Genomic DNA, 12,716 nt, shown 5'->3' on the forward strand with positions numbered 1-12,716 from the left:
ATTTTTACTTCCAATAGTGTTAACATACTACACAGGTCATGAACAAGATTTTTTTTAAAATTTTCATTGTAAGTGGGCTAAAGCAGTTAATTAAAGTAGTCTAACATAAATGCTGTAATTTGATTATTTTAATAAACCATGTAACTTGGATGGATTCGATGCTGCCGTGACCACAGTGCACATGTCTGCTGTTGCTCACAGTGGTCCAAGTGTCCACTCAGGGAGTTTGTGTGTTCGCTCAGACACATGAAAAATTAGAGGTAACATTGGTGTAGCCCCTTCACTAAATGCAGAATTAAATCAGATCTACAGTGATAACCCATATTGCTAATCAATTAGTACATTTTTTGTGTTCTGCAGCCTGGTGTTGTTTCCATAATACTATACAGTGGCGGCTGGCCCATAGGGGGCGCTCGGGCTCCGCCCCCCCAAATGTGGAGGAGTAAAAATATATATTTTTAAAAAATTCATCAATGATAGTTTTACTATGTGTGTGCCCATATACAGCCAGGCGTATTTTAACATTTTCACCAGCTGACTCATTAAAGTTCAACCAACAAACGGTGTTTTTCTTCTTCTGGGGCGCTCGTCAAAGCGCCCTTGATATGCAGCGAAATAGCCTATCATTAAATGGTTGCCAGGGGAAAATAATAAATATTTGACCTATCAGCGTCGCTGAATTAAATGGTTTGGGGGCGCTTAAAATTGCGCCCCTGCAGAAAACGCGCGAAGATTTGCTGTTCTAGAATTTTACCTCAGTCAGTAGCCTAAGTGAGCTATAAGGTCAGAGAGAGACGATGGCAGCGGTATTGTTAACGGTTGAGGCACAGCCTCCCCCAAATTCGGTTAGATCGCTTCTAACCTACCCTTTTGCCAGAAGGACAATGGCAGAAAAACTGCAAGTTAAAGAGTTGGGACCTGACAAGCCCGAAATTCAACTAACCCAGGCAACGAAGGAGAAGTCAAAAGCATACAACAGGACTTTTTGTCGGAGTTGGTTCCAGCGCAAGTCGTGGCTGACAGGCTGTGGAACAGCTAATGCACTTTTTTGTTTCCCATGCATACTGTTCAAAAGTGACAAGTGTGATTTGACGTGGACACAATCTGGACAAACCGACTTAAAGCACCTCTCCGAACGAATCAAGAAACATGAAAGCTCACGAGTTCATATGGACAACAGTGTAAAGCTAGCTGTGCTAGGGAAAACTAGCATAGCGGCGCAGCTAGATGATGGACATCGGATTGCTTTAAGAAGGCACAACGAAGAGGTAGATAAAAACCGTCATATTTTATCTAAAATCATCGATTGTATTAAGTTTTGTGGTGCTTTTGAGCTAGCAATGCGGGGACATGATGAAAGTGATTCCTCAGACAATCCAGGGATTTTTAGAGGTTTAGTCGACTTGATGGCATCAATTGATCACGACTTGAGGCAACACCTTGAAAATGCTACTGTATTTAAAGGCACCTCGAAAACAGTCCAGAACGAGATCCTGGATTGCATGTTGGCAGTTCTGAGAGAAAGGATCGTGGAAGAAGTAAAGGCAGCGAAGTTTTTAGCCATTCAAGCTGATGAAACCACTGACATTTCTACACACTGTCAGTTAGTCATGGTGCTAAGATACATTGACCAACGAAACCGTATTCAAGAGCGTTTTTTTGAATTCATCAAGCTACCCAATGCTTGTGCAGATGCAATAGCCAGTGCCTTATCGGAGAGGCTGCGCTTCATCCTCCCCCAGGGACAAGAGAGAAAGTTGATCGCCCAGGCCTACGATGGGGCCGCTGTAATGAGGGGTACCACTGGAGGAGTGCAGCGTAAGATACAGGACATTTATGCTAACGCTCACTACGTACATTGTTATGCCCATCAGTTAAACCTGGTAATGCAACAAGCAACCTCCCACATCCCTCAAATCAGTCACTTTTTTTCCGACATAGCAGGATTCGCTTCTTTTTTTACTAAATCGAGCAAGAGGACTGCAGTGCTTGACGAGGTGGTGGCGCACCGACTTCCAAGTGCATCGGCAACCCGTTGGAACTTCAACAGTCGTGCTGTGAATACAGTGTATGAACATAAAGACGATCTGGTGAGGTGTTTTCAGACCATCCGTAACAGTGAAGGATTTGATGCCCCTACAAAGAGAGATGCCGGTGGTTTCGTGAGAATGCTGGAAGACGAAGCTTTCTGTTTTTTCCTGGCCTTGTTTCACAAGATAATGCCACATGTAGACATGCTGTATAACCACCTACAGAAGAGAAACATCGATTCTGTCACCATCGCAGGGATCACCCAGACATTCATCAGCCGCATGCAGGCTATCAGGTAGGCATAAAAGCATAAATATGTAACCTAGAATAAATGTTAATTATCTATGCATAGATTCTATCAAATTCTCTGCATATATTCTGTGTTCTGTGACTTAAATGTTTAATGGAATTCAGATAATTTTGATTTATATCAGCCTTTGAAGTAATTTTATGAAAAATATTTGATTAAGTATATTTGATGAAGTATATTCCCAGTAATGATTTGATGTAGCCTATACCATAGGCTATTTCCTGAAATTATGGCCAGGGCCTTTATTTACTTGCACTGGTTTTCCCCCAGCCATTAAACCAGGTCCGGTTATTAATTAAATCCGGTAATTCCCGGTAATTAGAACACAACCTTTGTTTGGTTTGTGTTTGGTTAATATATCCCTATTCAGTTTTCAGAAGCCATTAATGAAACTTATGTATTGGATCAGGGAGGCACTTCCTAATCTGGTTGTGGATGAGGAGTACAGGGGACCTGTTCAAGACCCACCCACAAAGAGACGGAGAACATTGGGGGAAGACAGGCAACACCATTTGGCACTGGAGGTAAGCACTAGCTGCTTGGTCTGATTTAAATCGGATCATCAGATAAAATCTAATGACGATGCTGTCAGATGTCATTTGATATAGTGGTCATGACTGTTTTGTTTTGTTATGGACAGATTTTTTTTTTCAGAATAATGATTAACATGAGACATGTGCCAAAGTCTTACCACTGAATCTAACTCTTACCAATTATATATTATTGGATAGGTGTGCGACACCATTATGAGCCATGCCAAGGAGAGGTTTTCTTTCACCAAGCACCTTGTCAGCGCCACTCTGTTGCAAGGAGACTTGTTCCAACAACACAGCAAAAATTTTCCAGATGCAGCACTACAAACCACAGTGGAAGCCTATCCCTCATTGGACAAAGCCAGACTTAAAACAGAACTGTCCCTGATCTACGACAACGAGGAGTTTCAGAGTTGTAGTGGTGCGCTGGCGCTCTATCAGGTTCTGATGGAAAACAACCTTCAAGACACATTCACCGAAACTGTAAGTCTTCTTAACATCCTCATCACCACACCAATGACAACATCAGAATCGGAGAGGTGTTTCTCTACTTTAAAGAGGATAAAAACTTTCCTGAGAAACAATATGGCTCAGGATCGGCTCAACGCTCTGGCTATGCTGTCCATAGAGAAAAAACTCACACAAGAACTTCCTGATTTCAACACCAGGGTCATCGAGAAATTTGCCACTCAGAAAGACAGACGAGCAAAGTTCTTGTACAAATAAGAACCCTTAACCATATTTACTCTCTTTCTCCATCCCTCTCTCTTTCTCTCTTTAGCCCACCCCCCCAATCAGTTTACAGTTGTTGTTTTCAATAGTTATTTTTCATTCATTCAAAAAAAAAAAAAAAAAAATCTGTTCATGTTCATTTTTACAAATCTATACAAATGGCCAGAATATGGTTGTTCATTTTTACAAATCTATACAAATGGCCAGAATATGGTTGTTCATTTTAAATTTAAATTAAAATTGTGTTGTTTGATGTACTCATTAAATGGGTCATTTTAGTCGATATCATAAAAATTGCCCCCCCTGAGATTTTTTTCAGGAGCCGCCACTGATACTATAGATATTGATATTTGTTTAGTAAAAAAAACAAACATCCATGGGCCCACTTACACCCTCAACACATTACATTTCCTTTCTGATGCTTTTTGCTATGTGTGCTATATGGCAGTACTTAACCATATAGCTTTCAATGTGAGAAGAGCAAGCATAAAGGGAATAATGTTTTTTAAGTGCCAGGTCATTGTAAATGGAACTTTGCACAGACGGAGTTTGTGAATTTTGTGATATTTATTAAGTTGTCATCTTACTAAATATCTGAAGTCAAAATATGTTTCAAGAACACATTCAAAAACATAACAGATAAGTTAAAAAGGACATTTTATTGAAAAGAAATTTCTATAATTATGTGTGCTTCTGGAAAGTCTGCTTAAATTATTTGACTGAATATGGAAAGAGTAAGTTTGAGAAAGTTTATTTTTCCCAAATTTTACTTAAAAAGCCATATGATGACAGGAGGAAACACCCTGGGTTTGACTCAGGCATGTATATACAAAAAGAATGATCACATCACATAGACTTACCTTAGATTAGTCAGACTGCACAGGAGCTAGAAAATGTTTCCTACTGTTAAACCTTCTGTTCATCAAAAGCAGCTGGAGATTTTTCATCCTTTGTTTCTGTCTTACACCCACACAAGTACATACGCATGTCAGCAAATTACCTCTGCACCTTGGCTCTCCCCAAAGAACCAGATCATTAAAAATCCATGACCCATTTCCCTCCATTTTTTTAACGAATGGTTGTCAGAACAGAAGGCTGACCTCATAGCCAGAAGGCTAAATTATGTATGTGCGTCTTGAGATGACATCATTCAAGAGTCTACATCACTGGTGATTCCAACTTGACAAGAAACTAAGGGGGTCAAAAAAGGAGTTCTATTGGATATTCTTTTCTGTAGATTACAAGAGAAAAATTGTTAGCTAAAGCTTACGTTCACCTTTATGCGCGTTTTAAGTGTACTGCATATATGGTCTGGATCTTGGCAACACATTAAAAAAAGTATAAAACCCTTTAGTCTATGTTTGATATTCAGCACCTGGATGTGCTGTAACAGTTTCATCCATTCTCTTCTTCCAATTCAGGGCTGTAGGGGAGCTGGAGCCTATCCCACCTACAATAGGGTGAGAGGCAGGGTCCACCTGAAGCTACGTCCACACAAGCCCGGATAGATTTGAAAATGACATTTTCATGAAAATGCTCTGTGTCCACGCTAGCATTTTCAGTTGTTTTCACAGAGTTGCGTGTACACATTGAAACGGCCAAAAATGCTTACATTCCAGTACTGCGTGAAACCCAAGAAGCTTTGACCTGCCTCATTTCTGTCTGCCGTTGATTTACTTTACGGTTCTTTGAAACATCGCGGCATAATGTCGAGGAAAAGCACCGAGTTGGGGTTTTTTTGCCTGTCCCGTTTGGTTCTTTTGCCATCAGAATTATTGTCTAAAGGCCAAGAAAGATGCCAAACAGATTTACTTTACCAAATGGACCATCCTGGCCTTGCCGTATAGCACCGAGTTTTTTAAAGGGACTAACGATGAGGTGGAGTTGTTGCTGCAAGTAACACAAAAGTACAAAGTTGCAAAAGCGAGTGAGAGTTAAAGAATTTGAAGAAAAGCTATCTGAAGCATGTACAAACTGATATTAATCTTTAATAGGGCTGTCAAAATTGAGAGCAAACAAAACAACTGCTGTATAATGCCCTCCGCTATCTTAGTTTAATTGGTCACATGACTGCATCACATGTGTCATCATTTTAGAAAGTCTGCATTTTTGCTGTCCACACTGCAACGCGAAAGCACCTTTTCCAAATATATGCGTTTTTGAGAGCGTTTTGAAAAAGCTCCATTTTCCTTTAGCGAAAACGCATTAGTGTGGATGTAGCCTGAATAGGTCACCAATATGACGGAAGGCTAACACAGATAAACAGAGAACTATTCACACTCACGTTCACACCTAAGAACAATTTAGAATTTCCCATTAACCTAACCCCACTGTGCCATGGGTTCCCAAGTTTCACCCATTCTGGCCAACTTAAACATGGAAGAAGTGGAAAACAGGGCTTTGTTATCCTACCCTGGAACACCACCAAGTCATTGGTTCAGGTATGTGGATGACACCTGGGTAAAAATCAAATCTCAGGATGTACCACAATTCACGGATCACATTAAGTGGACCAACACATCAAATTCACCAGGGAGGACATGAAAAATGGCAGGTTAGCCTTCTTAGACTGTGAGATTTAAAAGCTGATGTGTACTGTAAACCTATGCATAAGGATCAGTATTTAATGTATGACTCTCATCAGTGGTTGTTGATCAATGGCCATGACAGTTTGCATATTAATGATCAAAGAAACTGACCTCCTAGCCCATTGTTCTTCAGTAGTGCTAGTTTCAGTCATTATGTTGGGGTTGGGGAAACCTACAGTCAGCTGAGACTGAAGAAGTAACTTGGATGAGTGACAAAACGTTTCTCCCACTGAAAACGCTCTGTCCAGATGAACAGAATCAACGTTTTGGGATCTACTTACCTGGATGACTGAGCACGCATCAAGACACTAACCCCACTAACGGCATATTTTTGGACTGTAAGAGGAAGCCAGAGTACCTGGAGAGAACCCACACAAGCACAGGAAAAACATACAAACAAAAAAGCCCCAACCACATAGTGGAGTCAAACTCAAGACCTTTGCACCACTGCACTGCAGTAGCAATCCCAATATACGTTATTGTCGTCTGTCATTTTTCTTCTAGTCTCACACCGTTTGTCGTAGACAGACTGTTCATACCTCAAAATGACCGGCTTGATTGTGTGTTGTGTTTTCACACCATTTCTGAAATATTGCACTCACCTCTCTCTTATTGTAGTGGGCACTCACTCTTCCACTCCTTCATACATGTTGAAGATTGTGAGTTCAAGAACAGCATGGGGCATTTCTCATAATGACATTTTTACTATATTTTGCATTATGCATTAACACACTTTTCAGATTTTCTTTCTCTGTATAATCTCAAAAAAACAGACACACCAAATGTTGTAAAAAAAATTCTTGATTACTCCATACTGCAGAATAGCAACAACCCCACCCCAATTTCTTTAGAAATTGTATTGTCTAGTTGTAGAGTTAGTATTTCATAATACTAAAACAATAGTAACTCAAGCGTGTACACTTGTGGTGATGACCAGTGTAGCTTTTACCCTTTGACTCATCCTCATTGAGCAATGTTACAACCTGGAGGTCACAGTACGTGTTTTCACAACATAACTTTATAATGAGGGTGATTACAGGCGCATTAAAAAGGAAATGATTCACCTGACATGTTTATAGCTGTGTATGTAGTGAATCAGTCTTTCCATCTTTAAATTATTGTTTTTTTCATCATGCGTATTCCAGATCCAGCATGATTCATTGTTCTAAAGCTTTCCTGAGATCACTGCCAAATCCGCATTTACATACCCTATAATTAGATGAGTACAGGAGACTGCTGGGTACAGTGGGTGGACTCTGTTATGATTTCTCACCCATATCAGCCTGTGGGGATGATTGTTGTAAGCAGCAACATTTCAACCTCTGTAAGATGCTTTTGGTTTCTGGTTTTATTGTCATCCAGACATTAAATCCTATATTTTACAAAAAGAAAATGATAGAGAAGGTGCACAGGCAGCAAAGAGTTGAGGTCTGACCATTTGTGCATGTGTCTTACACCACTTGTCCATAACTCTTATTGCTCACCCAGTGACATTATTATTATTTTTCATAGAAATGTGGCATCTGGTATGATCAGTCAAGACAGATTTTGTTTGTGCTGCAAGAGAATATGAGCAGGATATATTTTATGGATGGCTTGGAATCTCTTCTCTTCAGTCACACAGAGAAGCTCACATTATGATTCAAGAATAGAACCACCATCAGTAGTCTTGAACTTCTGTGGAGGAATTTTGAACTGAACTATCCTTTCTTTGTAACATTAATTCTGTTCATTGACATTATTGGGCCTCCATTTATGAAAGCTCTCTTGCGGTCCTGTCACAGAATTTCAGTGAACTTAAATTCTAGACTTAGACTGGGCCTTTACAGCACTTTGATTCTTACCTTTTTTAGCAAATATGTTGTAGATTGCCCTGTCTGCTTGGGATCCTTGTCAAGTTGCATGACCCAAGTTCAGCTAAGCTTTGGCTATCAGACAGCGTCAAATGTGATGTCATCTGTTTGACAGCAAAAGCTTAGCTGAAATTGGGTATACAAGGGGAATTTATGGTTGACACAGTGATACCAAGGTGCTCAGGTTCTGTGGCAGCAAAACAAGCCCAAACCATCACACTTGCACCACTGTGTTGGCAGTTGGAATAAAGTGGGTTTTTTTTCTGATATGCTGATTAATTGTCCCGGTTATAGGCATTATGGCCAAATATCTAAACTTTGGTGTTGTCTGTCGAAGGGGACATTGCTCCAGAAGTCTTGTCGTGCGTTCAGATACAACTTTGCAACCTTGAGCTGTGCTGCTCTCCTTTTTTTGAGTGAACAGACTTTCTCTTGGAAACCCTTCTGAACAAGCTATACTTGTTCAGTTTTTCTTTTGTCTTTTTCTAATCCGTTTCTAGTAAGATGATTAACAACACTAAACCACGAGCATTGTTGCTATCACTATTGCACGTTTCACTTTGCTATTCTTGTTCTCTTTTTTCAATGTGTCGTTTAATGTGTGGGCATGCTGCAAATCAATTAAGTTAAAGTTACCAAGTTACCAGATTATGCCACTGTGTTAACACAGATCTGAATGCTGTAGAATACCAAAGTTTTGAATTTTATCCTTTTATAAAAGTATGTAACGCATGCTGATAATCAGTTAGTCAAGTGTACTTGATCCAGAGAGCCAAATAGTGGCAGTGAACATAAGCATTGATAGGAGTTTCCAGCTGCAGTCTCCCAACACACACAAAACATATATATAAACACATATTTGTTTTTATTAATCCTTTTTTATTTCTAAAGCTTGTCTGATTCAGTGTATTATGCAACTTCCTATAAGCTCATGATATCATACAGTTGAAGTTTTTTTTAGAGATTTTCAGAGATAAACATTTTTGGACTAGAAATATTTCAACAAAAAGCTTTGTTGAAAAATGGGATAAAGTGCATTACTTCTCCTCGGTTTTCCTACAAAATGAGACCACACACCAGCAAAATACTTTTGGACTGCAGCAGCATGGTGTCAAGAGCTGAGAGGCCAATACTGATTGTTTCCAAATCCTCAAGCTGAAGCCAGGTAATGCAGTGTTTAGACAGAAATACTATAGTTTAATATCTTTTTGTCTATAAACCATTAGGAATCACTCTCACTCTCCAGATAATTTCCTCTTTTTCCAGTAATTGCTGCTGATGTCATTAAAAACTTTTAAGAAAAACCAGCAAAGCATGGAAGATTTCAGATACATAGAAACATGCGCCGTATTAGAAATGATTTTACAAAGAGAGCTTTTTTTTTTCTCTTTGTGAACCCCTCTCGTGAAAGGCCAATGCATTACGTAGCTGAACTGTAGAAAACACATAATTTCCCTGGTTTGTTGCACAGCATTGGCGACATGCCTGCTTCCACTGCATCAATATTTCAGCCTTCGCTTCCGCTCATCAGTGATGGCATGTTGAGTCAGATGTTTGAATTTAAGAGTCTTAGATCATTTCGCATGGGCTGAGAGAAAGGTTAAAAAAGGGAAGGGAAGGCATAACAGACATGCTATTATTTCTATCCTTACTCTCAGCTTAATACCATAAAAATGTGACTGCAAAATCTTAGTACATACAATAAACAGATGAAAGATTCTGTGGCCTTTGTGTGTAGGAGCTCTAAAACTGGGCCTTTCTATGAGTTATGACATTCTTATTAAAGGATGCCAGGAAGCCTAAGTTTAACATTACAGCCCTGAATAACAGTCTTCCACTGCTAAGTAGGGATTAATCTCCTGAGTGTTAAAGAGATGAATGACAGTGTCCAAATAGATGATATAGGCACTTTTCTCCTCTTGTGTGAAGTATTCAAGTTCAGGGTGAAGCTCTGATCAGTTGATGGCATATTTGAATAATTTATGCTTTGATAAAATATGTAATTGTACTTCTAAATTATTAATTTGAGGGGACAGAGTAATGATTTTTCATGAGATCATCATTATCACGCGTTATCATTCAGTTTCTGTGTGGTCGTCAATCTCAAAAGGGTTCAGAGACCCAAGGACCTCTAATCTGCTGCTTATGAGTTGTGTGTGAGTTATGTGGGCACCGCTCCCCAGTCAGTGATGACCTTTTGAACTTCCTATTAGGATTAGGTCAAACTGCTCAGTGTTTACCAGGATACACAAGAATTCTTGCAACATAAAAGGTCTGCAGGGAATTCCACAAACAGTCCATTTCAAATGAGAGCTGTTGTGCCTTAAAGGGCCAAGCATGTGACCCCTAGATCATAGGTTAGACAAATAAAGCTTAATGGCAGACGATAGGAGCAAGAATGTCAGCTTTGAAACCACTTTGTTCAGGACAGTTCAAACGACTGCTTTTTAAGCCTTTGTTTTCCTCTTATGATCTAGTTGTTTGTTCTTTTCTCTGGTCATCAGCTTCTGAAAGTACGATCTGTTTTGAATTAAGTTGTTTTTTTTTTTCTAAAAATGTGGTTCAGTAAAATTTTATATTCAATTTGTTAATTCATAAAAAACATTAAACTGGCAAATACCAGCTTTGAATTAGCTTCAGCTAAAGTACACTGTATTTGAATAATAATAATGAATAGTTTTTAAAATATACACAATTATGCAAATATAGCAAGTTCTCTGTTGAATAATTTTTTATTTTCATTTTTTAACTGAGACTAGAGAAATATAGGCCACACATGCACAATAAAACATGCTTCACTTTAGTAATAACTCATTGCTGAATAGAAGTGTTTGTTGAGCTGTCATGTGAAATGCTGTGGTTAAACTTGGCTTCGTTTCTGTATCTCATGACCTCCTTTGAGGGCAGGCAGTCTAAGCTGACAGAGGCTGAGAACCAGGGAAAGCCTGCAACACAAACTGCACATGCTTCTGACTGAGGACCAACTAACACGTTATGTTAGTGCTGTCTGAAGACAAGCCTAGAAATTTCCAAAGCAAGAACCCAGATTTACATGGTCATTACTGTTAGGATGTGATAGTGGACTATTGACTAACCACCAGGGTGAGAGGCAGAGTAGGGTAAAGTGTTGACCATCAGCCACTGAGCCCTGTTCACATGATGATCCTGGAACAGATATGTTCAAGATACATCCAGCTTACAAACATACAATTGAATATGGTTAAATCAAGCTCAAATTAAATATACTATTTTTTCAGAAATGACTCTCAAAATGTACATTTATATGTGCACAAAATAAGTATTACCATGACAATTTGTGTTTTCAGTAAGTTACAAGCTAGAACTAAGTTTATCCAGAACAAATGTACAGCCTTAGATTAATACAGTTTGTTTTTTCCAGAAGTTTCAAACGCTCCTTGTAATTGAAATGTGATATGTAAACATGGAAGGAAAAATTAAGACTTCACCAAACTTTGCACCACGTTTTTTGGCCCATCAGCAAGAGTGACAAGACAGGGACTTATATCCAGATTTTAGCGTTAAATTAAAATGCTATAATAGTGTAGGAAAATGGGTTTTAAGGCTGTAGTTTTAGAGTTCAACATAGAGTTGTTTGTTTTCTGTAAGCAATAAACAGTTAAACAGCAACTATTACATTAAAGAAAGATATGTGAACTTTTATTCAGTTTTCCTCTGCTTCCTGAGCACTGATGACAGCAGAGTTCATTTCACACAGTCTATTGTTGCTGCCATTGGTGTCAAGCCCTGGCGGGTTACGCAACCCACATACATCCAACTGTTTGACTGGCAGAACGGATGTGGCGGCTCCTCTTAGCCAGGTCTTGGCATTCTCCTGTTACTGAGTGTGCAGGCAGACAGGTCCTTGTGTGTATCCCTTACACTTGTTTAGGCAGGCAGGAAGTTCCTGTTGACATGAATGAACTGGCCTTTCAATAATTCAGGAGGAGCTTAGGGGAGAATGGCTGTCTCTCTCTGACGGCCATTAGCTCAGCAACTGTCTTGCTTAGGCTGGCCTGGAGAGTCTGTGTGCATGTGTGTATGTCTCATTAAGAGAAAGAAAGAGGATGAGGAAACAGTGTTTGTTTTATGTTAAGTGGTTGCATTACAGTGTGTGTGTGTGTGTGTGTGTGTGTGTGTGTGTGTGTGTGTGTGTGTGTGTGTGTGTGTGTGTGTGTGTTTGCGCGCGCGCACGCGCGCACGCACGCACGGATAATGGTGTAGATGTGTCTCTTCTTAACATCCCTATGTGAACCATAAAATAAAGTAACAGTAAACAACAGTTAAAAATATGCATATACATAATTTTATCTTTGCCAGTCCCACCTTATGTCTCCTTGAAATGGAAACATGCAAGTACTCTGACCTAGACTTCCATGGAGCAATCCAAAAATAGCACGATCTGGAGGAGCACAAGAACACAACACTTAAGAACTGAAATCGAGTAAGGGTTTTATATTTTATGGCAGCCCGTTCTCACTCCCGAGGCGTAACATGTCGACGTTTTGTCACGTCCCGCGGCGTTCCTGAGGAACGCGAAAGGAGACCTTCGGCGTTCTTATGGTACGCAGCGGGTTATGGCTGGAATCCAGTGCAATGACGCTCCCGTGGTAATAGACGTTCCAGCCCTGTATTCCAGCCCTAAACCTAA

General features: G+C 39.7%; 1 protein-coding gene across 1 annotated transcript; it reads left to right on the forward strand.

The window, feature by feature from the left end:
* Nucleotides 1-1,066: 1,066 nt before the first annotated feature.
* On the forward strand, nt 1,067-3,925 carry LOC106676938 (zinc finger MYM-type protein 1-like). The gene is made up of 3 exons (XM_014414501.4): nt 1,067-2,326; nt 2,751-2,865; nt 3,073-3,925. The coding sequence occupies exons 1-3, from the start codon at nt 1,170-1,172 to the stop codon at nt 3,598-3,600; spliced, it is 1,800 nt and encodes a 599-aa protein (XP_014269987.3). The 5' UTR covers nt 1,067-1,169; the 3' UTR covers nt 3,601-3,925.
* Nucleotides 3,926-12,716: the final 8,791 nt, after the last annotated feature.

Source organism: Maylandia zebra, linkage group LG7 (genome assembly GCF_041146795.1).
Source record: "Maylandia zebra isolate NMK-2024a linkage group LG7, Mzebra_GT3a, whole genome shotgun sequence".
Taxonomy (NCBI): domain Eukaryota; kingdom Metazoa; phylum Chordata; class Actinopteri; order Cichliformes; family Cichlidae; genus Maylandia; species Maylandia zebra.

What these genes read in the sequence shown, in the direction of transcription:
- LOC106676938 (XM_014414501.4), top strand. Translation starts at nt 1,170, where the DNA reads ATGGACAACAGTGTAAAGCTAGCTGTGCTAGGGAAAACTAGCATAGCG. An exon ending in AGCCGCATGCAGGCTATCAG is followed by an intron (nt 2,327 to 2,750) that starts GTAGGCATAAAA and finishes GTATTGGATCAG; the next exon opens with GGAGGCACTTCCTAATCTGG. An exon ending in AACACCATTTGGCACTGGAG is followed by an intron (nt 2,866 to 3,072) that starts GTAAGCACTAGC and finishes ATTATTGGATAG; the next exon opens with GTGTGCGACACCATTATGAG.